The sequence below is a fragment of the Accipiter gentilis genome, chromosome 5 (assembly GCF_929443795.1).
Source record: "Accipiter gentilis chromosome 5, bAccGen1.1, whole genome shotgun sequence".
Lineage (NCBI taxonomy): Eukaryota > Metazoa > Chordata > Aves > Accipitriformes > Accipitridae > Astur > Astur gentilis.
In genome coordinates this window covers 36232643-36256736 of record NC_064884.1, presented here as the reverse complement: position 1 = coordinate 36256736, position 24094 = coordinate 36232643, and the positions used below count along the sequence as shown (strand labels likewise).

General features: G+C 41.3%; 1 protein-coding gene across 3 annotated transcripts in view; it reads left to right on the top strand.

Annotated features, from left to right (window-relative positions):
• UTRN (utrophin) overlaps nucleotides 1-24094 on the top strand; it is a 389337-nt gene that overhangs the window by 43365 nt on the left and 321878 nt on the right. For all 3 annotated transcript variants that reach the window (XM_049799497.1, XM_049799498.1, XM_049799496.1), the window contains exon 3: nucleotides 17558-17619. In XM_049799497.1, coding sequence (XP_049655454.1) covers nucleotides 17558-17619 — 62 coding nt within the window. The remainder of the gene's footprint in view (nucleotides 1-17557; nucleotides 17620-24094) is intronic.

Below are 24094 nucleotides of genomic sequence, written 5' to 3'. Positions count from 1 at the left end.
CCTCCCCCAACGGGAATGAAAAAGCCTGCTTGTTTAAATTATATCTTCAAATAGAATTGTTCTTTTCTTTGTGAGAAAAGCTGGCTTTTCTTGGCAGATATGTGTAGTCAACCCTCAGCAAGAGCATGAGCTTAAAAACCTATGGTGCAAAAATTTCCAGATGGTAAAAATGGACTCTTGGTCTGAAACAAACTTAAGTATATCTGAAAATAATTCAAACCATGATTTAGCAAATATGCTAATGCTTGTGGGAGCAAGGTTTGGCTGACAGTGTTTCCTCGTACCTTCCCTTAATGGTGTGTGACTCTAAACCCAACATAAACAAAACCTATGTTGAGGCAAGCAGACTTGCATTAAATATTTGCAGCATCTTGGAAATGGTCCTGGTCAGCTACTAAGCAAATGCAATGTTCCGCTGCTCTGTGTGTAAACACTGCTCTTGTTTTTAATGGCATCAACTGTAGTAGCCTGCAGGAGCAGTAGGACTGGTTTACAGCCAGCATAAGCAGAAGTAGTGGATGTTTTCTAGCCCCTTTTGCTGAAGTCCTGGCATGGCATTCCTTATCCTTGCATGCTGCCCAGTCTCCCATCCCCTCTGCAGCACACACAAAACTGCATGCCTTAAAAATGTCACTTTCTGGAGTGATAGAGGGTGAGTCAGGTCACGGTAGCAAAACATATGTGTTCCAATAGCATTGTCCTAGTGAATATCCTTGGACATTACACACAGCAGAGTCATCACAGGTAAATAATTAGCTATTGTTTTGACAGTGTTAAGGCGCTCTTTATCTATAGGAGCTCCTATTTCTAGGAGACTCTTTGGCTAGCCTGAAGGTACTCACTTCTAACCATTTGAAAAATAAAACCAAAACCAGACAGGACCAAACATATCTGAGTGTGTACACAAATTATCAGTGTCTGGAGGGATTAAGAAAAAGAAGTGTTCTTCCATCACTTCAGTAGTTTAGCATGCAGTCCTGCCACAGCCGCTGCTCCCAGTTCAACTAAAAATCGGATGTGGCACTATGAATAAATCTGTAGCCATCTTATTTTTCATAGTGTGGTCTGTGGGAGCAGAGCAAAGTTGATGCTAGAATTGGTAGAAGTTCTTGTAAAATGGCTCAGCCAGCCAGTAAAGCAACAGGTGTTGTGGGAAATGCTTCACTGGCTTAGCAGTAGCTCTTGAAGACCTTTGAGGCAACTAGATCATCTCTGACTTGTTTTATTATCAACTGCTTTGCAGTGAAAGAGTGTGCTCCCATGTCTAATAAATTATGGAAGCTTTTTTCTTGTTTCTCTGTCTTTGTACATTCATTCTCCTGTTGTGTTCTCATGCCAGCATAAGTGAATTATTGAGCCTTAACCTTAGCAAGAAACAAACCAAATGTGTAGCTGAGGAAGAGTTAAAACAAAGTTCTGAAATGGTAACTTACGTTGTCAAAGAAATACCTTTTTGTGGAAAGCTCCCTGGTAAAGGTAAGTGATGTGGTATGTGTTTTTAACTTCATACAAGTATGATGTTGTTAAGTGTGTTTTTTGTGTGTGACCTTCATCTTTCCTCCTTTTCTGTTATGCTTAAATACCTCTTTGAAGTTCTTTGATAAGTATCTTCCATTTCTCAGGCTCTTGTTCTATTTGCACCTTCCTGATGTTACCATAATATGACACTTCTGTATTTATCTCTTAACATTTAAGACTTTTTCTTAACCGATACCTGCTTTCTGTCTCCATCTTTTCCCCTCCCCAAATTTCTTTCTGCTAACCTGTGGTTTGGAGATTGACATGATCCAGATGATGAACATGTGTCATAGGGTTGGAGATGATATGAGAAATACAAACATACTTGTTTCATCCTTGCTCACTCTTAATCTTTTGTAAATCATCTTCTTCTTCCAAGAATGAGTGTCCTCACAGACTGCTTTCTTGTATGGCTTTTTCCACTCTGTTAAAGGTAGAAATTAAAAGGTAGAAATTCATTCTTTTCTGGAAGATCTCTGTTTTTTTCGATAATGTTCATGTCCAGGAGGTGCAGGTAGTAGAGCTTGGCAGCTGGAGTTCTGGCTCACCTACTAATGTTCCCTTACTGAGCCCAAATTACATTCTGCATCTGAAGGGTGAAAAGGCTGGTAGTCACCCTTCATTGCTGTTCCTTTTTGCAGCCATATAAAGACTTGAGGAATAATAGTGAAGTGTTGTGACATGAATAGAAAGAGTGGAACAATGTAACTCTGATTATAGACAAGACTAAAGCTTCTGAGCTTTTATTTGTTTAGTTTTTGGCAGGTTGTTGGTTTGTTTTTTTCATTGTATACTTATCTCTGCAGGAATGGAGACAAGCCTCTTGCATGTGGAAGGTTGTAATTAAAGGCACCAAAATTCAAACTAGCATAATAGGTTGCTAAGTCAGCTCTTAGTCATGCCAGTTCTTTTGAAAGCAAAAATCTTCACATATATTCCTTTTTCTAGCCTCCTTAGAAGTCCTCTCTTTGACACTCTGGTGATTCTTCCTTTACGCTCTTTCCTTTCACTCAGTTTTCACTTGTTAGCTACAAAATTTGGGGGTTCTGTTTCTGAATAAACAGAAATCTGCAAAAGTCATCTTACGAAGCCAGTCATGCCAGTTCATGGTTGGACTGAAAAGGTGCTGCAGGATAAGGCCAGGAAGCCATATTCTGGTCCCTACTGCCTTAAAAAGCACTTCCAGAGCCCTTGTTAGCTGGGCGGAGTAACTTTGAGTGGGATGATGGCAATATTTGGTAGAATAACTATATAAAAAAGGGAAGACTGTGTAGCTTCTGGCTGCTTGAGTTACCCTTCAAATGTAAATTTTCATTTCCAAACTGATTGGACAGTGATAATGTTGAGCAAGTAGCAGGTGGGTAGGTGACTGTGACATTAAAAATGCGTTTGGTCCTGCTACACCAGCTTGCAGACGTGCGTGCAGTTGCAGGAATTCTTTCCTTGCCACTTTAATGTGGTAGGCCTCGTGAATACTTGGGTTTTGTAAATGGCTCTACTTCTGCCACAGGCTGGTCGTATGTGTCAGCAGTGGACAATCTGAAATCTGAACAGTGTATTGCAGCTTGCTCTATAATGTGTCAGACACCAGTGTGTGTGAGTTCATATGCGCTTCCATACGTTGTTACTACTGTTTCCCTTTCCTTGCTCCTTTGCAGCTTAAGAAGTTTTATTTCCTTTTTTGTACTGCTGCTTTGGTTGTGTGCTCAGGTTAACAAAATAGTCTAACTTTTAAAGAGTAGCCTTAATATAGCAGTAGTATGGAAAATCAGAAGTGGTAGGTGACGTCAAATTAAATTAGAGATCTTCAGATATGAAGATCTAGTCTGTATTATGTAAGCTAAACTTCTTATATCACTGTGTTGTGGATGAAAAATGTTTGTGGTGTTTCTTAAAAAAAGCTAAGTGTTTTTTCGATTCAGTTTTTGGGATTGTTGTCCAAAGGAACAAACAGCTGTAGAAAAATCTTGGAATAGCTGTTTAGTATTAAGCTGTTTAAGGTTTGTAACTGTATTCATATTATAATGGTTTAAGATGATATGTTAAAGCGGAGCAACTTTAAAGACCTATGTAGGTGGGAAATGGAATCTGACTAAATTGCAGGCATGATAACAATTTTAAGTGTCACAAGTATTTGGCAACTACAAAGCAGCCAAACACTAGCTGACTTTTTGAACATCTCATGTGTCTCATCCTCCTCTCTGCTTGTCTTTGAAGGCAAAAATACTAATTATCCCCAGCCAGTTTAATCACCTAATTTTTGCCCAATGTTTATGTCGGTGTATTACCGCAAATTCACATTACTGTGAGCTTGAGTAGGATTAAGAGAAAATGCCTGCCAATGAGCTAAAGAAGTCACAGAGTATTTCAGATTCATTGTGCTGCCCTTCTGAGTTTAGTAGGGGGGAGAAACTTTGGTGAAAGGCTGATTCAGGGCTAATATATACTTAGACAAGGTTCTCTGACCTCTTACCCCGCAGTAAGACTGTATGGAGAATGACCAGAGCTGCTACAAGTCTCCTTTATTATTTTTTTTTTTTAAATCAAGATGGCAGTGTGTGGTGCTCTTAGAATTGATCAGGTGGTAACTCAGAGTGCATCTGCAAAATAAAAAGTGAAATGTCACAGCTGCTAGCAAAATTTATTAATGGTGTTGCTCTTAGTTTCACCTTGTGTAGTGCAGATAAGACTGGCAGAAGTACTGAAGTTACTTGTGGTAGTTAAGAATGCAGAAAGTTGAAAGGAAACTTTTTTCTTTTACATTTGTAGAAGAGGATCTAAAATTGAGTTCAAAGTACTTTCTAGATGCATTCCCCACTTTCTCCCCACACCTAGTTTGTAGTGTTCAAAACTGAAGATTCAAAGGCAAGTAATGTGAGGACTACAGTGTCTTTAGGAGACTACCTGTGTTTTCTATTTTGTAGTTGTATTTCATCCTGTTCATATTTGTTCTTTTTGTGATGGTAATGTTATATTAAGGTTTCAGAAATAATAATCTTCCTTTTGTTACTTCTGTTAGGGTGTTACTTCTATTTGCATAACCTGAAGAGTGTGAAATGCATTGCTGGGTTTTTTTACTACTGAGCTTTGTAGTTCACCATAAGTTAAGTGCATCATTTTATTGAGACTTTGAAATTTTAAATTCTTGTAAATGTGTATGAAGTTAATTTGTTGTAGTAGCTTTCTCACTCGGGGAAAGTGCAAATACATGTTAAATAGAAAGTGAGTTTCTTTTAACCCCATTTGGGGAACCACTTAAGAGTTTTGCTTTTCTTTGACAAAGAGCCAGTCTTTCTGTGTGCTTCTGGGATTGCATCCTTGCCTTATCCCCATGTACTTTCTCTCCCTCATTTGACCCTTTACCTCTGAGCAATTACACATTAATCCAGACCCTTTGCAACCTGCTCAAATGTGTTGGAGCAATTGGGCTTTGCTTCACCAGAGTTGGCTGGTACTTGGGAGTATTTATATAGGTAGGTCTGAAGAAACTAATGTGTGGCTGGCTTGTGGGAGAGCTGGGGATGTGCAGATAAGGTGCTAACAGCCAACCTCAGGCTGGGATGTCACACTGATCCCTGCCTTTAAGCACAGTTCTTGCTCTAGCTGTGCTTCTATCAATGTATTTCTTTTGGGAGATTTGGGAAATACTTGTTCAGTACTAACTGTTTATAGTAAGAAACACTATGTGATGCTACTTGCAAATAATTTTTCTTTCTGGGGTGGGGTGAGGGTGTGTAAAGCCTTGGAAGAAATGTCCCCTTGCGTTATGTGATCTAGCAATGGTGGTTGTGTCCTGGCTTTTTGTGGGGTGGGGGTTAAGTGCTCATCTGACTTTTAATCCAGTATGACACTGGAAAGGTGTAAGGATTTTTATTGATTAAAATATCTCAGACCAAATACTCTGAGTTTCAAGATAAACCTTTGAATTGAGGAAATGATCACTTTGCATTGCATGAAATGCTTTTGTCTGCTACAGAGATTGTACTATGTATTTCGCTTTTGCTCTGCTGTATAGCCTCCCTTTCTTACTGGCAGAAAGAGTTGATCTGCCATGTAGTTAATACTCTTTTCCTCAAAATAAGTGAATTAAGCCAGCAAAAGCTCTTCTTTGACACAGCTTTGGCCATGCCAGAGGAGGCTTTGTTATTAGTGATGTCCATGTTCATTTTTCATATACCAAGCCAATGTGGTTGTGCCAGCAAAACTCAATAGTGTATGCCTGTGTTTAGATGCTGACTTATGCCCACTGGTGGTAAAAACTTTTTTCAGACTAAACCTCACAGTGTTTCTTCTTGTGTTGCAATCTTGTTTTCATTTTAGAGGTCATTCAAAGATGCAAAGGTCTTCTGTATAGGGGGAAATCCCTAAGCATTTGAGTTTAAAACATTGCTATCTAGTTAAGTCAAAGTTGCATCACAGGTTTGGTTTTAAAAGGTCTTGAACACTGTTACCGAGCTAGTCTCTGAATATGTTCTGTGTTGGCTGTTTCAACATTGAATTTGGTCTGATAAACTGGTTTATGCTACATATATCCCTTCAACCTGGGTGCTCGGATTTAGCAGTGGTTGCTCGGGGGAGCAGGTTACCATAAGGAGGGCTGTGCTAGGTTTAGCCTAGTGTGGTAGCTGTGGTGGTGTCCACAGCTAGATACCATGTGCTTATATGTCTTCCATAAGCACATCTTCCTCTAAGATACCTTATTTTCCAGTGTTTTGCAGTTTAGGGATTTCTTCATCCATAAACTGTATCAGTCTTTTTGTGGACTCTTAATTCCATAAGCTTATCTGTGCTTTTTTAGCCTATTTATACTAGTGCCCTCATTTGTTTTGCTTTTGCTGGTGGTTACAATTGTTAATTTTGGTACTCAGGCTAGCAATATTCAGGCTCTGCAAACTTCATCCTCACTGAGGTATCGGCACCACCTGCTCTGCTGCAGGGACATTAACCTTCGGCAGAGGATGAAACAAAGTCAGGGACTCGAAGCTCTTGAGCTGCTTCAGCTGGCCAGCTGCCTGCTGGGCAAGGGCTGTGAATCCTGACCCCGCATGATGCCTGACTCCTTAGCACCGGGAAGGCATGCAAGAACCCTTTCCAAAATGCACCCGGGATAGGATTACACCTGTGGGTATGGCTGACCTACTAAAGTTGTTGCTGGAGGCAGCAGTAATAATCTGATTCGTAATTATCTGCTTTCATTAGGTGATCTTTCTTTTTGTATAGCCAGTTCCTAGAAAGGTAAAGGTGATGTGTCTGTTCCAGATTTTACAGGCCCTCGCAAAACCATTTGATGTGTTAAAGTGACAGTACTCAAACCCCACAAGTTTGCACAAGTTCCATCACAGTCCTCTTAAAAGTTGGTCATTAAATAACAAAAGCACGGGGATTGGAAAGCGTACGTGTAATCCTTTGCCTAAGCAATTGGCTGCTGACATCTCTTGGCTCAGGTTCTGTGAAAGGCTTGACAGGCTTTGAACTTTGGTTGCTCTCCTTCTGACTGCGCTGTTCCAGTATCTTCTCCAGTTTCGGTCACGAGCTTTCTCTACTGAAGTGGGAGGTCTTCTGTGGGCTCACACTGGTGGTGATCAGCGGCTTGCTTGATTGCATAAATACCTATTTTAATACATTCCAGATATTTATCCTGCAATTGTCAAATGGAATTTATGTACTTTCAGAAAAGTTAATCAGGGAGGGGGCTTCAACTTTGGAGCCTAATTAATGACTAAGCCAGAGAAGGGAACAGGAGTTTAGGATATAGGATTAGCAGTGCCTTGACCTACTGCTGTTTTGATCAAATGACAGAAGAAAATTCTTACGTCTGCCAGAAGCCATAAGAAGGGACCATTCATAATACGTTACTGCAATTTCTCTCTTATTCTTTCCTCATTAAGGTGCCTCACCAAATACAAGAATTGGGTAAGACACCTTTATGACTGTGTTTCTTCTTGCCTTTTCAGAAAGAATACTAATTTCTTCATGGACAGAGTGTTCAAAGCTTTGCTTAGCATCATGTTTTTCTGCACAAAGGTTCCCCCTTCCCCAGTGGTGCAGTATTTCTTTTCCTTGCCCAGCCAAGGAATGTGACTGGGGAAATTAAATATTCAATTTCTCAAGAAATGGGCTTGCCTTTTGCTTAATCTTTCTCACTAGGGCTGGGTGACAGTACGAATCACTTAACATACTTTGGGTAGGTCATGTGAAGCTAAGAGCAGGTTAAGTTACGGTGATTGTTTCTGTAAAGAACTTGCTAGAGTATTTTAGGGTTAGAAGTTAGAGTATTTGGTGTGGTTTGCGCTAACAAATATTTGCGGTTTAAATTCTTTGGTCATCCTCTCCATTCTTTTTGCTTCCTTCTCCTTTATGTTTAGAGCACCACTATACCTTGTGAATTTTACGGGCTTCCTTTAAACCTTCTACATTTCAGGTTTCATCTTGGTAATTACAAAGGTTAATAGGCTGAAGTAAATAATTTACAGGCATCAGGGTGACTGATCCTTGACAAAATAATGGAACAGCTAATGAAGCTCAGACTTAGCCTGTCTGGAAAGAAAATAAACAATTTATGCTTTTTTCAACTTTATTTGCCTATTTTATTTCTGTAAAGGCTGGTCTCAATATTGTTGCTGGGATCAGTACGCAACAGTTGGAGTTGAGAAATACTTTGTATTTGGGCTTGCTCCCCCCCCCCCCCCCCCCCCCCCGCCGTCTTCCAAGGATTTCCTGTCCAGGGATTTGTAAGGGTAACATGACTTGGTGTGAGTCTTGGTTGTGAAGAATTACAGTGTGTTAGTCTGTGATTATAAACTGGCCACAGAAGAGTGTAGAAGCTTTCCAGTAGGTAGTCTGTGAAGTGAAATTGTGTTAGTGAGCAGCTTTTCAGCAAGTGACTTGTTGAGCTTTAGATGCTGGCAAGTTTGTGAAACTGGAGCTTGCTTCCTTTCTCTTTCGTTCCTTTTCTTTACCAGGAGCATGCTGCATGTTCTTGGATGTGCTTCCTTCTACTCAGTGCTGGTGAGGCCACACCTGGAGTACTTGGTCCTGGAGTACTCGATCCGATTCTGGGCTCCCCAGTACGGGAGAGACATGACCATACTGGAGTGAGGGCCATTAAGATGATGAAGGGACTGGAGCATCTCTCCTATGAGGAAAGGCTGAGAGAGCTGGGACTGTTCAGCCTGGAGAAGAGAAGGATCAGGATCAGGGGGATGCTACCAAAAGTTATAAATACTTGAAGGGAGGGTGCAAAGAGGATAGAGCCAGGCTCTCCTGAGCAATGTCCGGTGAAAGGACAAGAGGCAAGGGGAACAAACGGAAATGCAGGAAACTCCATTTCTACTTAAAACACTGGTAGGGGTTGCTTGGAGAGGTTGTGGAGTCTCTGCCCTTGCAGGTGTTCAAAATCTGACTGGACATGGCCCTGGGCAACCTGCTTTGACCAGGGGCATTGGACTAGACGGATGATCTCCATGATGCCTTCTGGCCTCTGCCATGCTGTATGTTCTGTGAAAACACTTTAATGCAAAATTTTATTAAACTTCTTGGGAGCAATGCAAAGAGTGGTGGATTCATATGGGTGGTGAAGCTTGCCTAATACTTGTAAGATGGCTTGAGGCATTCATATGAAAGTGCTAGAAGACTTTTATTGATACTGCACTGATTATAATAGCTGCAAGATTGCATCAGCTATATAAACTATACATGTTCATTGTGTTTGGGTTTTTTTTGGGTCTAGAAATCTTCTTCCAAGTGACAAAGAGAGTGTTATAGCTTTTTAAAGACAGTTCTTTACTGTTCTCTTTACTTAATTTCTGAATTAATTAGCACTGGAAAGTTTAAATTTTTTTTTTTTTTTTTTAACTTTCCATAGATGAAATACAATTGTACATGTGATGGTTTTTTTGGCCTTAAGACTAGATTTCTAAATACCATCAGAGATCTGAGGCAATCAAACCCAGAAAGCTAATACCTTGACTTTGCATGACTCAGCTGCTGAAGTTGCTATGTTATGAATGTCGTCTTATATACTGGAGTGCCATGAAAGACTTAAATTCCATGGGGTTATAAATTCCATTTGTTTTTAAATAACTGTAGTCTGCATGCTGTTGTCACTGAAATGGCACCTCTGTGGTCTGTATCGGGAGATACTTAGTTAACGTGCTTGCAGAAACATTTAAATAGCATTTATGTAATTTTTTAAAAGATGTTAACAGCATACGCTTTTTCGAAATCTGTTGATTAATCTATTTTCATGAGGAAAATAGGATACTTTGATTATGCTTGTCTTCCAATTTTTTCCCTGCAAAACTGGTCCAATTTGGATTAACTAGTGGGAAATGTAATCTAATTTTCATGTCATAAAGCTAATTAAATAGCTACAGGTTGTGTGAAAATCAGTGGCTGGAAGAAGAGGCCCTGAATGCAGTGCCTCCACTAAAGAAGAATTATTTTTTTTTTAAAAAATGTATACATGTCTCCTGCTGCTTGATGGCTGGCCAGTGTCTGCATGTGAGGTACAACCTGGTACATACCCAACTACCTACCTATGGCCTGTGCCTTGTGTGCTGGGATGGGGTGGGAGCTTGCAGTGAGAGGCCAGAGAGGTCATGGGGAGGAGCTGGTACTGGTGGAACGTATACTAATATATTGGAAGCCAAGCATTATTAATCTCCTTCTTAAGAAACTGGAACATGTAGTAGTATGGAGGAGCCAGGTATTAGTTTGTCTCAGGAATTGGCTTCTATTTGTGAAAAGCTGTTGACCTAGAGAGGTTTAGAGCAGGAATGATGATGGACTGTGACGGAAGGCAGTTTGGGGCGAGGTGGGGGAAGGCGAGGTGGGGCGATATCGACGGAGGAGCCTGGGAAAAACATGGGCAGCTCTGAAGGGATAGATCAGGAAAGGTTTTAATATTTGGGAATGAAAAGACAGAGAATAGGGGATGAGGAGGATTTGGGACTGTAGCCTTTGGGTTTTTGGAAAAGGAAGATGGGAAAACCTCTGGCTGAGCTGAGTTGGAATAAAAGATTCTGGAATATGAGGTGGCAGAAGTTCAGTGTTGTAAGAACTTTGCAGAGTGCTTCTGTCTTTACCTGCCTGTCACAGAGAACAAAATAATGTTACATCTTTTGTACCATGAACATTGTTTCCTGACGATGTTCAAACAGGGCTTTTTGTGATGTCAGCCTGATTTGAAACTCTGCCGTAACTAGCAGAGAGGCACACTTGTGTATATACAGTTTACGGCTTGGCTTCCTTCTCTGCCCAAGCAATATTGCTTACTTGGGCCTGCGCAGGGTCTCTGACATCTGTTGTGTTTCTGCTTCCTTCTGGTATGCAGATGGGCTTTTTGTGGGGATGGCTCCTGTGTTATGCAGGAGATTATGCTAGATGATCACAATGATCCCTTTGACCTTATATCCCGTGAATCACCTCCACAAATGCTAGTGAGCCTAATAATAGTTCTAATTTGGGTAGTGAAAAAAGAGCAGATGGCTAACACCAACTTGCAGAAAGCAATTCTGTTTTCTTTGTAACTGCTCAGAAATGCAAAGACCTAATCTGTGTTCATAACAAAATGAGCTATAGTAAATCTGGTTTGTGATTCCTACCTTTTATTTGTGCCAGTAAATTTACTCGATCTCTTTCTGATGCCCTCCTGTTTGTACACTTAGAAACATCTTAATTGCCAGATTTTAGGCAGGAGTTACCTGCCTTTCTCTTCTCTTTCCATGTGCCAGTCTTGTTGGTAGGGACCTCGGAGATGGTGAGGGCATCTTCCTCTCCCTGTGGGTGAAGTTTGTCCTTTGATATCTACGGGGTGCATATAATCCAATCCACTCTCTGTTGTTGTGGAGGTATTCATGATACCTTTATTTCAGGTTTGTTTTTTTTCTCACAGTGCACTTGCTGGTAGCTGAAACCCCTTTGTTCTAACGAGAGATTTTGGCAGAAACTTTTCCATCTTCAAACCTTGGTGTGTGATCACTGGCAGTTTGTGAAATATGTGCCCAAATGTATTTGTATCATGCATGGAGGCTTCCTAGGGCTGTCTTGCAGTGGGAGCTGATGCTGCTTGGTTTGACCAGATGTTAGGGAACCATTGCAGACTGCTGGAATGAAATGTGGACTTGCTGGGGCCTGGCGACCCTCCGGAGCAGCCCCACGTAGGTGTCGGGACACTTTGCCTCCAATTCTTGGTTTGGCATTGTCGTCCTGTGAAAACAGCAGGGTCACTGGCTGACTGGCGTGGGCTGTGCCACAGCATTATTTCTGTCTCCTGAGAGCTTGCTCTTCTCTCTAGCTTCCTTTTAAACATCATTCCAATGTGCTGAGACTGGCAGTGTGGCATGTTAGATTGCTTTTGCTGGGAGGTATGGAAACAGCTATTTTAATAGTGCTTCAGTTGTGAGGATGCCGCCTTCTAAGTTATCAGTTGCTGGGGGATTTTTATTGTGAAGTAAATATAATTTAGCTTAGACTCACAGTGAGAACCAGGAGGTGGTCCTCATTACGCGTCTGTGGTGTCTTGTTTTTGATGGTGTCTGCTGTTGGGAAATGCCACCAGGGACTAAGGTGCAGGGTTTCCTTTTTTTTAGTTTTTTTTTTTTTTTTTTTTGTAATGCTTGTATTTTATAGTTTGGTCTATATAGAGAATTTACAATTCAGGCAACTGCATTTTGTGTGGCAGTTGCTGTAGGTAGCTGTCATTTGCTCTTTTTGTTAGAGAGACTCTTAATATAACTGGTTTTGCCCAACTGCTGAAGTTTGATGGAGAGGGAAGGAGAAGGAATGAAGGAAAACTATATGGTTGCCACTGATTGCAGAAATTAAAACTGCGGTGTGAAGGTGAAAGCTTACAAGTGAATGACTAGCTGCTGGAGCCATTTGTTCTACTATGGTGTTGCAAGAGAAGAGGGGATCTGCAGAACAATCTTAACTTTTGCTTTCAGTTTCTTTAAAGCCAAACTCCCTGCCCCCTAAAAAAGCCCAACCCAAAACCTCAGGGCTGCTGATAAAAATTATCCTGTGTTAATGAAGACAGGGCCCAGTAGTCCTGATGAGCATCAGAGGTTCTTCTGTGAGCTTGGTGGTTATGAACTCTGGTGCTCTGTGGCTTGCTTGGCTTTTTGCCTCTTGCTAGCGGGGATAAAAACCACTCTGGTTTCCATCCTCAAATTTTAGATGCTTATTTTGTGTCTTTTTATATGTGAATTAGTCTGAGTGAGTTTGACAAGATGACAGTTACTTTCAAAATGCTTTTTCTATCCAGAAAATCCAGCACTCAAGATTACAAAACTTCCCCCACTTTTTGTTAATGTTGTCAGGGTTTCAGATGCGTGCTAGTCCTGGGTGGGGATGTATCTATGATAGATACTCTTGCTTGCCTAGAGGCTTAGGAAAAGGGATGTTTCTAACTGTTACATTCCAAGTGTCTTAATTGAAACCCACAGGCTAATTCCTTCTTTTTATTTCTAAATTCCTTTGCTGAGAACTTAAGTAATGAGGTGGAGAAGGCAAATTTGAGTCTTAAAATGTCAGATGACCCTTGGTAACTTGTGCTGGAATGGTTGGGCAATTTCTATACTTTATTTGCTAATCTAGTCTGTATGCTTCTCCAGGGCACTTTCATTATAGTGCTGCTATGCCAGCTGTTTTGGGTGTGATAACTTTTGTCTTTCCAAAACTAAATAACGGAGTTCTGTCATGTAAGCTTTTAATGTGTTTTGGGGAAATAAAAAAGCTGGCTCTCAGTATGAAGCAGAGGTTGAGTAAAGGACAAACTGCAATCCAGTGAAGCTTTTGTTTTTACCTCTATTTTTAGATCATTTAGATTCCTTTTTGCTCCTGAACATGATATTCACAAGGTAATAGAATGGACTTGAACTGCAGTTTCAAGGTGCCCCAATAAAATGTAGGGACAGTGTTGAGGGTGGAGGAGGTACGTCAGGCTGTTGGGGGTGACTGAGCGCCAGGACACAGGCTGGGCACCTGATAACAAGAGCCGGTTGTTTTGAGCGTACTCCAGTTGCATGGATGTACATCATGTTGTATAAGAGAAACAGGCTTCATCAAACAAGTATTCAGGATAGGAAGTTTTTCTTCTCTCTGTTGTCATCACAAGAGTTTAATTTTGTGTGCATGTGTGTGTTTAGGTTTCTTTTTATATCTTCTTAAAGGAACAAACTGTTCTGACATTGGCCACTACAAACAAGTCCATTAAGTGACTGGAGGGCAGGCAGAGCCATGTTGGTCAGAGAAAACAGTCACTTTTCAGGGCAGAATTTGGCCCTGAGTCAGTCCTTGGCTTTTATTGTCAGGCTGTGGCAGTGTGAAAGGAAACACAAATGTTTTAGCGACTTGGTGAATTTTTCTCAGTGGGCTGTGACTTGCTGACATTTTTAATGTTTTGTGTGAGGAGTTGACTGGCTGGAGTACTGCGTGCTTTGCTGAATGGTAATATTGGTTGGTTGTTTTTTTTCTTTTTTTCCTGAATGTGGCTAATTTGTTATCCAAATCATAATGTCAGCCTCCGGGGGTTAGCTTTTCAGACTCATAGGAATCTAAAGAAAATTAATTTGAGGGATAGAATAACTTGTCACTGTTGTTAACAAAGCGCCAGCATTTCAATTACAAATTTAGTTCCAGGAATTTATAGCAGAAAGCTTGACACAACCCTAGCTATAATGGCCAATTAGAAAAATCCTAGTTTCAGAGGCTTTTATGAAGCAAACATGAAAGCAGAGCCTGACTGGGCAAGTGTCATCTGTGGGTTTTATAACTGAGCAGGATGTTTTGGGAAGATGGGATTCTTATTCCTTGCTTAACTGAAGTAGAAAGGATGATCTGATACTGAAGGGATAGTAGGGGTATATACATTCATGTTCGTTCTTTTAGCGTTAAAAACCAAGTAGTTTGTGTTTATCAAATATACATGGGTTTTGGTTTGTTAGTTTTTTTTTTTGTTCCCTCCCCCAACCCCCTCACCCCTCTCCCTAGGAAACCCTCTTTTTGAAAAGAGGCTGTGGATTTTTAGTAAATGTTATGTATGCTACTGCAGTACACATAGCAGGAGCACTTACACAAGCTGGACCTGAGGTCTGGGGGGAGCAGCTGTAGGAGCAAGGCCTGCTGATGGAGGCTGGTGTAGTGCTGAGATGAGCTGTCATCTCCTGCGCTGGGTGTGCCTGTGAAGGGGCTGAGCCCCCCAGGAGTGGGCTGTGTAGAGCTCCTAGCGCACAGGACTTAAGTCCACGACCCTTTCATAACTGTTGTTATCCTTTTACACAGTCAATACAACTATTTTTGGCCTCTCTTTGTGCTTTGCCTTTATCGTCTTAAGAAGGTAGTATGTTAAAAGAATGTGAGACCTTGAACTTTGGGGTTACTCTTGATTCTCACAGAAGCTTAAGGAAGGAAAAAGGCAGACCGAGCCTTAGGAAAGCATCCTGGTACATAGGTACGTACTTGGGGTCGTTGGCAGAAAAGGGACAGAGGTTACTGAATTATATTGAAAGAGAGAGAAGGATGTATAAATCTCAATACACTCAATACAAATAGTATTTGCAACTAATGCAAATGGAAAACATTATCAAGAGTTGGACAGAGTCAGGGGTTGAGTTTTGTACAATGCTAGCTTTTTGGTCCAATGGTGGCAGTTAATAATCCAGTCTGTTCCTGTCTCCTAATAAAAAAAAGCCCAAAACCTGGAGGGAAAAAATGGGTAAATGAATTCAGTATATCTGAAGTTTAAATCTTGACCCTTTCAGTCTCCTGCGAGACGGGTGTTTGGCACTGAGTATCCTGCTGGTAGATCCTTTCTGTCTTTGATGGCAAGGTGCTCTGTTTCCCTGAGGAAAGAGAGCAGGGTTAATGAGATTTTTCAGGTAACTGTATTCCCCCAGAACAACACCTTGAATTTCAAGGAGTTGTTTTAAGCGTGGCCTGCTGTGCATGTATGGTAGGTATCTTGAATCTCTTTCAGAAAAATCTTTTTCTGCGTTGGGCTATCTTTGATTTCTGGTTGACCTTGAAGTGTGACTGAGGAGCAGGCTGCGTTGGATCAGCTTTAGATAGCAAAGAGGAGAGGCACAGAAGGGTGAAATAATGGCTGCTGGCTGCCACATTGCAGCAAATGTGCACTCTTTGGCCTGCCCTAAGTAGGTTTTTCAGCTGTAGCCTAAAAGGACCCCAGAACTGAGGTTTTATTTTAAATTGATATGAACATTTTCATAAAGCTTATTAAGTCTTTTAACTCTCATGACATCTCATTTCTCACCAATGTGACTTCTTCTGTTGCTTGGACTGAGCCATAGCTGCTACGCCTTGTTCACATCTGTTAGGTAAAAAACACCCGGTCATTTGTTCCACTGCTCTAGTAGCCTGTGTGTAACAGTTTTATGGCTAGATAAATTAGACATGAATGGCATCAGTTTCAGATGCATGTTGGGCTAGAAACAAGAAGTTTTGAGGTCGTGTACCTAAGGAATCTTCTGGTAGCATTTTGTGATTATTTTTTTTCTTTTTAAAAAATTTTTAATAAACATCTGGGTTTTGTAGGTAAAACTTGACTGTACAACAGTCTCAATTGCTGCTGAGGCATATGATCCTTTAAGTGGTGCCTTTTAATCATAATCTGATATCTTTTTATATATAACATTTTTTTTTCCTTTTTATGATTTCATGAAGTGGAATGTTTGAGTTTCAATCCATTTTTTTTTTTCCTACGGCTTCATCCTAGTGCAGGAACAGATGGTCTGAATGGCATGGTGGTGTGTATGCTTTGTTGTGGTAAGGGGCTTGGAAAAATTGGTGCCAGCTGCTACGAAGAGAGTTCTGCAAGAAAGCGTCCCAGTGTGCTGCAAGTGGCTGGAGCCGGTCTTGAGGCTGGTCTGTGAGGAAGCTCTTGGAGCCTTGAAGGCCTCTTGGAGATGGTGGTCTGGGCTGCAGCCGTCAGACTGAGTTTGCTGGTGGAAGGTGCTGCCTACCTTGGCTGTGGTCTGCTGCGTGGATTTGGAGGGTAAAGCCTTTTATAGGCTGCATGTGTGTCTCTTCTGGGCTGCAGCAAGCAGGCCTGAAAATCCATGGTGGGCCAACTTCCTTTGCCTGGTCTGTTGTCAGCAGGTCGTTTAAGTGCAGGTGATGAGGCATGGTCTTGCCCTTAGCACTGCTCAGTGCAGTTTACCCACGAGGTGTCCTGTGGTGTGGGCAGAGCTGTGCTGGAGGTGACTCAGCCTGGGTTAGTGGGACAGGCTCTGTAAAATCGTAGGTGACTCCCAGATGGCTTTCTGAAACAACCTAGGAAGCCATCTTCTCTCTGCACAGCTGGAGGCCATGCTCCTCCCTCTGCTTTGACCTGTAGGTGCTTGCCCATCCTTCCTCCTTGTCCTGCGGGGTCCTTCTGGCTGTCTCCTGGACCCGAGGTGGCCGTACTGTGGTGTCACACCAGTAAAGGGCATCTGAAAGGAAAGGGCTGCTGAGCCCTTCCCACAGTATAGCTGAACTTGCCGTGACTGATCACCAACATGGTTCCTAGCCCAGGTGTAAACCAGGCTGAGGGTGGGTAAGGACGCAGGCGCTTCGAGGGTTATTCCAGCAGCTTTCCTACTGCCGTTGCTGTGCTGTGTGCGGAAGGAGGCTATTATCTGCCTCAGAAGCTTGAATAAGGACCTCGGCAGCTTTTGGAGTATTGCACCCAGGCAAAAAGGTGTTGACAAAGTCTGCTGATTAAAAGTCCGTGGTTTCATTGATTGCTTTTCACCAGATGGGAAGCCTGTGAATTTAATGCATCGGTATCCTGCCCAGGAGGTGCTGTGAGGCTGACTTTAATGCAAAGGAGCCCTGTGGTTGCTAGCAAAGTTGAAACATTTGTGTGACTCTGCAAGTACCAAAGTCTTGTAGGGGTTTGAACAGCTTTATTGACAGGTTAGGCAAAAAATTCTCCCACTGAGTCAGGATGGGGTTTAATATGACCCATTTTGAGCAATCTAGGATTAAGAGGAGTGCATTTTCACTCATTGGTTTTTTTCTTATTTTCTCTTTCCAGATGAACACAATGATGTACAGAAAAAGACCTTTACAAAATGGATAAATGCTCGGTTTTCCAAGGTAACAATGGGTTGAAAGTACTACTTTATTTTGTTTGATTCATTGTTTAGAACAATATTGGTTAAATATACTTTGCTCTTACTCTTGTAGAATTCTCCTAGTAAAATGTGTCAAAATGTGTAATGAAAACGGATAAAATACTGTAATGTTTGTTCACTCTGTTGGCCCATGCACATAAACATTTGATATTATATGTCTTGTTTAAGAAAAAATGAAAGATGCTATTTGTTAGTATATTAAAATACAGTTATTTGCATGATGGTGTTTGTTTGGGTTTTGGTCCCCTTGCCTTATACTGTTTATTTCTAGATGCGGTTTTCTCAGTGCATTACAGCAGATTTTGAATCTTCTTTGCTGTGTTTACTGTCAGTGCTGCTGAGTCAGCTTTACTCATCCAAAATACTTTGCAAACCTCCAGCTGAAGCCACCTGGTGTTGCTACATGAGTCCTGACTGTGAAATTTTGTATAATTACTTGGTCATTTTGAATTTTCCTTGGCTTTCATGCTTTGTTTCTTGTTTTAATTCTCTTTACTGACTTGAAACTTACTGAGGATCTTGTTTTGTGTTTGGGATCAGAAACCAAGTGGTGGTTGCTTTAGGATGCTATTTAAAGCCTGCTTTTTATGCTGTTCTGCTGATAGTGAAAAACAACGCTTTGCTTAGGAGTGTGGTGGCTATGGGAAGTTTCCCTACTTTATAGTTTGAATGTGTGAAAGAATGTGGGCTATTATCAGGGGAAACGCATGGTTTTTTTCAAGCCAGCAGGGTGCTGCAAGTGGGATAAGTACTAGTTTGCTCCCTGTTAATGAAAAGGGGCATGCATGTGAAATCCTGAAAGTAGATATAAATATAGAAGAAAGGGTGTGTGTGTGTGTGGGGGGGGGGGTTGGTTTGTTTTTCTTTTTAAGTAAAGCAATGACAGTGCTATAGCAATGAATGGCTGCCTCTGGAGTGCTGCCCTTCTGAAGTTCTTGATCAGCAATGTAAGAAATTTTTACTTCCCTTCCTGTGCAACAGGACACTGGGCAATGCAAGGCTTGTGGCCTTGGTTGATTCACTCTGGCTTAGGTTTGTTTGGGTTGAAAGCTGATATCCTGCACTCTTCGTCCAATGCAAACTTGGCGAGTTTGCTCTTTAGGGGAGGAGTGTGTACCTGTAACTGGTTGCTCTACGCTCACTTTTGACTGCTGCCAAGAGGAAAGACGTTCTTGCGGGAGGAGGGTTAGGCAGGGCAGGATTGTGTAAGGAGTGAAAATGTGGTGAGAAAGGAAGGCCTGTCTGTAGAGACTTACCCTGGCATAAAGATGGCATGAACACAGAAATGACAGTGATACTGCGAATGTGCAAGGTGACTTGTTTGTACGTGTTGTGGGCATTGTATTGAAATAGGTAAAATTGTTTTCAGTCTCTATACTTGTACACCCATGCATATATTTTATAAAGTGGCTTTTCCTTTTATACTATGTATTCTGACAGATCCTGCGTAGCTCCTGGATTTCCCTGCCACAGGGTATGTTCAGATACTGGTTGGATTTGAAGTAACTGTACCTTCATGGCCCATTAAACCACCTGAAGCTATGAAAGCCATATTAATGATTAAAGAGACTCATTTAAAAGGACATATCCCAACTACTTCATGCCCGATTCAAACTTGAGCATGGCTGTTTTGCCATGACAAGATGCAGATTTATGAAGACTGGCATGTTCAGATTGCAAGGAAATTGCTGGTGTTAAGTAGAAATCACCTCATGTGAGAAAGTCTAGTTTCAACTGTGCCTTGAAGAGGCTGATTCCAGTCTTACTGACGTTTTTGCATTTACCAAGTCATTTGGGTTGTTTAAAATTCCTTTTCTGTGAACTAGATTGATTCAGCTGCTTAGTAGGATAGAGAGGGTTTAGAGGCTGGGTAAATGTAATCTGACTTACATTGCAGAAAACAAAATGGTAACTGAGGAATTTTGTATGGAATTGCAAAGTTCACTTCAAGAATTTTACTTGTCCTTCCACGTTATTTATATTGTAGTTGCCCTTTATGTAAACACATAAATAAAAAGTACGCAGCTGAGCCTCTATAAACTAGTTTGGTATACAAATATCCTAAAATTGCAATTGCATATTGTACGCAAAATTGCTGAACTTGATTTAAATCAATTCAATAGGGTTTTACAAAGGATCTAGAAGGAGAGCAATGTCTTTCCCTTCTCTCATCAGAGAATACGTAGATGAGCAAAACACAGTATCTCAAGTCCACTGTGAAGTACCTGTATCTCCTTCGGGCACCTGTTCAGTGAGATAGAAGTTCTTGCTCTAGTTCACAGTATGCTAACTTGTGTTTGTGCTCTTCATTTGAACTGTGCTATAACAAAATGCATTTTATTTGAACGTATTTTTTGAAATGAAAGCACAAGCACATTTAAAGTGGATTGAGTCTTAAGGTCAATAAATGTACTCACCAAGCCTCAGTGCTCATCTTTGCCTTAGCAGAGCCATTTGCACTACAACTCACAAGCTTATGGCGGTTGTGTAGTAAAGCTATTTTGTTAAAATTAAAGAGTATAAAAATTGTTAGTAGTCTATTTTACCAAGCTTTAACCAATAGAGAAGTTTGCATTCAAACAAATATTGATGCAGAGCAGCTCAGTGTATTTTTAAGCCATGTGATGTTTTTACTTATTGTATGTTTTTTCCATTGCTCTGTCCAGTCTAATTTCAAGAGTCAATTTAGCTGTGTAGCCCACCAATTAAGGCATCTAGTTGTATGGATAGTTAATGTATGCTCTTCAAACTCTGTAAAATTGCGTTTTCTATCCTTTTTTCATTAACACTTACCAGTTCATAGGTATTAATGGATATATTTTCAGAACACCTTTCTGCAACGCAAGAGTACTATCTTCTGTGTTTACAACCACTGCAAATAATGGTAAATATCAAAAGTAGCTACTGATTTTGAATGCCCAATCTGAGATTTTGGTTAGATTAACCAGAGGATTTGACTTCTCCGTAATATCTTCTTATAAACCAGACCTCTTGTTGAGTCTTATGACAGAGCTCAGAGGGCTCATCTCTCCTGCAAACTTGAGCAAACCATGTAAAATATCTACTTAGTTTTCAGATGAAGCTTGATCAGCATAGAGAAGGGACTTCAAGAAGATGATGCCTGTGTCAGCAAGGACTGGGCTTAATGATCTAAGGAAGTCTCTTAATCTGGCACACAATGATTACCTGTAAAATTGTGCTTTAAATGATTCTGATTAGTTACACGGGAACTCTTGGCTAAAAGTATAGTTTGAATTCAGGTCCACAGGATAACTTACTGCTCCATTAACCATACGTTATTTGTTACACATAGGTAAAAGGGGAGTGAACAAAGATTTTGCAATCAACCCTAGTTTTGACTTTTCCAAATTTTAAGTAGTTTCAGTCTGTATCGATTTACATGGGACTTTTAGGTCTTTCGTACAGACCTCTGACGCTTCAGCTGATAATTACATAGCATAGTGGCTGGATACTCGTACTCACAACTCTAGAAGCTTTCTAGAAAACTTGATAGGCATGTTGAGAGATTCAGGAGTCTGTGTCCCACTTTAGGCCCTGCAAGTACAGGGTTTTTTCTGCCCTGTTTTCTTTACTTTCTTTGCTCCTACTTTCTGACCCTGTTCACCCACCTCCCCCCTCCCTTACTGTTACACCCTCTTATGTTAGAAAGCGTGCCTGCTCGGCAAATCCTGGCAAATCCGGAGTTTTGATCGCCCTGCCTATTTCTTCCCCAATTCTGTCTTTTTCACTTAGTTGCTTATCCAGCAAGACCCAGTTTTTCTTGTTAAAGCCTCAGACCTGCTCTGTCTGTCCTTCCTTTCCCCTTCTCCCACTCTACATCTCTTCACTTTCCCAGCCCTTACAGGATTTGATGCTTGTGGGGTTGGTCCTATTTTTGCATCTCTAAGCAGTCCTAGCCTTGCCTTCTCTTTATCTCCTTGCATGACTCAGTCTTTGCTGGCTTTCGTGTTCCCATTTTCCAAGGTGGTAGTTTTCCAATTTTGCTTTCAGATTGCTTATTCTCCTCTTCTGCTATTCCTGAACTTGGAAGGTAGGACCCAGAGTCAGTGCAAGAAACATGATGCCCTAACTCTTAATTTAGACCCATGGAGTCGGATCTGTCAGAGCCTGTCGGAGCTTAGTGCTGTCACTCTAGGGGAAGTTCATGGATCCAGCACGGGCAAACTAAGGCTCGCTCTTCCCCCCAGTGAATGGTGTCCTCATTACATTTGGGAAGTTTTCCCACAGGGATGGCAAAACCACTTTATTGCTAGGAAGGTTGTGCTCAGCTAAAAGAACATAAAACCCCAGAGATGTTTGTGGTATTCCCTGGATTTCCCTGCTCCCCCAGTCATAAGACTTGGGTATGGAAGGCTGTTGAACAGAGCCAGGTGGGGGCATTTTTCCAAGGCGTCAGGAACTGCATTCAAAGCCTGTACATGCCCGAGAGCTGTGCCTCCCTTCCCTTTTTGTCATGTACTGCTACCTCTTTCCAATCCAAGCTCTCAATTTCATTCTTCTTATATGCAGAAACCTTGTACAGTCTTACTTCTGCATTTGCAGTGTTCTTGTTGCATGTATTTCCGTGATGCTGATCCTCCAGGTCCTGTGCTGGTGCCCTGACATCTGCATTGGCCAGCAGCTGCAGCACTGGCAGGGTTTGGAGCTAGGACCTGCCAGCGTGGGTGAACCCAGCCCTCCCATGCTTTTACAGCATCTTAAGTTTTCTCCTGCTATGTGGTCTTCCAAAATGCATTTCAGTTTAGGGTTAAAAAGCAAAGAAGAGGCTGAGGCGCACCTTGGGAGCGGACTGCATCCCCCAGGGCTGAGCTCTAGGTTAGCCTGCGAGAAGGTGAATGCTCGGTGCTGGGACTGCTGTGCCTTTCCTCTTCTGGGCTCTGACAGGTCCCCTCCCCTGGACGGACACCAAATAAAGTAAAGATGAGAGAAGACGGGGCAGTAGGCAAACTGGTGTGCTGTACATGGAGTGCTTTGCGATGTGATGGCTTTATATGCATCTTAAAATTAAAATGGTCCTCCCTCATCATACCAGGCATTAATTTATTTGCTAACTGCAAAGTCCTATCTAACTTTCTGGGTGGCATGCTGCATAGATCTTTTCCACCATTTTTGCTCCTTAATTTTCTCCTTTCCTCTAAGGGTTGTTTTACCATAATGGTAAATGTCAGACCCCATACTCCTGAAGACATTTTGCTGCTCTACTGCTGACTCTTGGCAAACGTGATAAATCTTTTAAAGACAAAAGCATACCTATTCAAGATAATTCATTTTACGTGACCCGCGATACCTGAGGCCAAAGACATTTCAGAGGGGATTTTTTGGGGGAAGGAGATTTATGGAGTTTAATGTATTAGTCATGCAAGAAGAGAGTTCAAAAAGATTGATTAGGCAATTTTATCTGTCCAAGGAGACATCACCTAAGATGGTCTGTACTCCTCTTCCCAGTTCAGTTTTTGTGGTGCAAGAAAGGAAATACTTGACTGCTGGTAAAATAGTCTCCAGTCTATTTGTTCCTGCTGTATTCTACTGCTGAATTAAACTGTAAAATGTAACTTCACTCAAAGATAGTCAAAGCTTATGGAAGATTTGGCCTTAACCTGAGGAACAGCCTGCAGGAAAAGAATTAGTGTTTGTATGAACTGGCCTTAAAAATTCAATTTTTAGTCTACTTTTCTTTTCTTAACCGGATTATTTAGTCCCTCCTTCTGAGAAGAGGTCAAATGGGATGTGAATTAATCAAGGTGCAGGAAAATAAATCTTTTCTTCTCTAATAGGTTATGAGATATGATAAGGATGACTAATTTTCAGCATCAAAGTGATAATACATAGCAGTTCGTGATCTCTCCCAGATTTAGCTACAGCATGCGAATTGCCAGTTTTCCGCCTTCCTCTCAAGCGCTGCAGTTTTCTGCTCTAAGAACAGGGTGCGGACAGCATTTCCCTTACTGGGCTTCAAAGCTTGGTGTAGTAATACAAACTGTAATTACTGCTGATTTTGGTTAATGCTCTGGGATAGAGTTTGACTCTAATTCATGGTCTCAGTTATCATCCCAGTTGTTGGAGTGTTTGAGTATTTGTGTTTGTGTGACCTTCTCAGGCACTAGAGCTGAACCTGGTAGAGCCACTGAAGCAAATCTGTCCCTTTACCTGTTAATCGCTAATGAGAACAATAGTCAACCTGGTCAGCAGGAATTTTTTTTTTTTCAAGGAATCAAGTTACAATCTGAAGTTAGTTGGCTTTAAAAAAAAATAAATTAAAAAAATAACCTTCCAGTCTTACAGGAGAAATAACTGACAGTGATAAGAAATATGGTCCCAACTGCCCCTGCTGGTAATGATACATAATGACGCTTAATTGCAAGCTGAGGTTAGTACTGTTACATTAAACGTATTATAATAACGTAAGCTTATGTAAA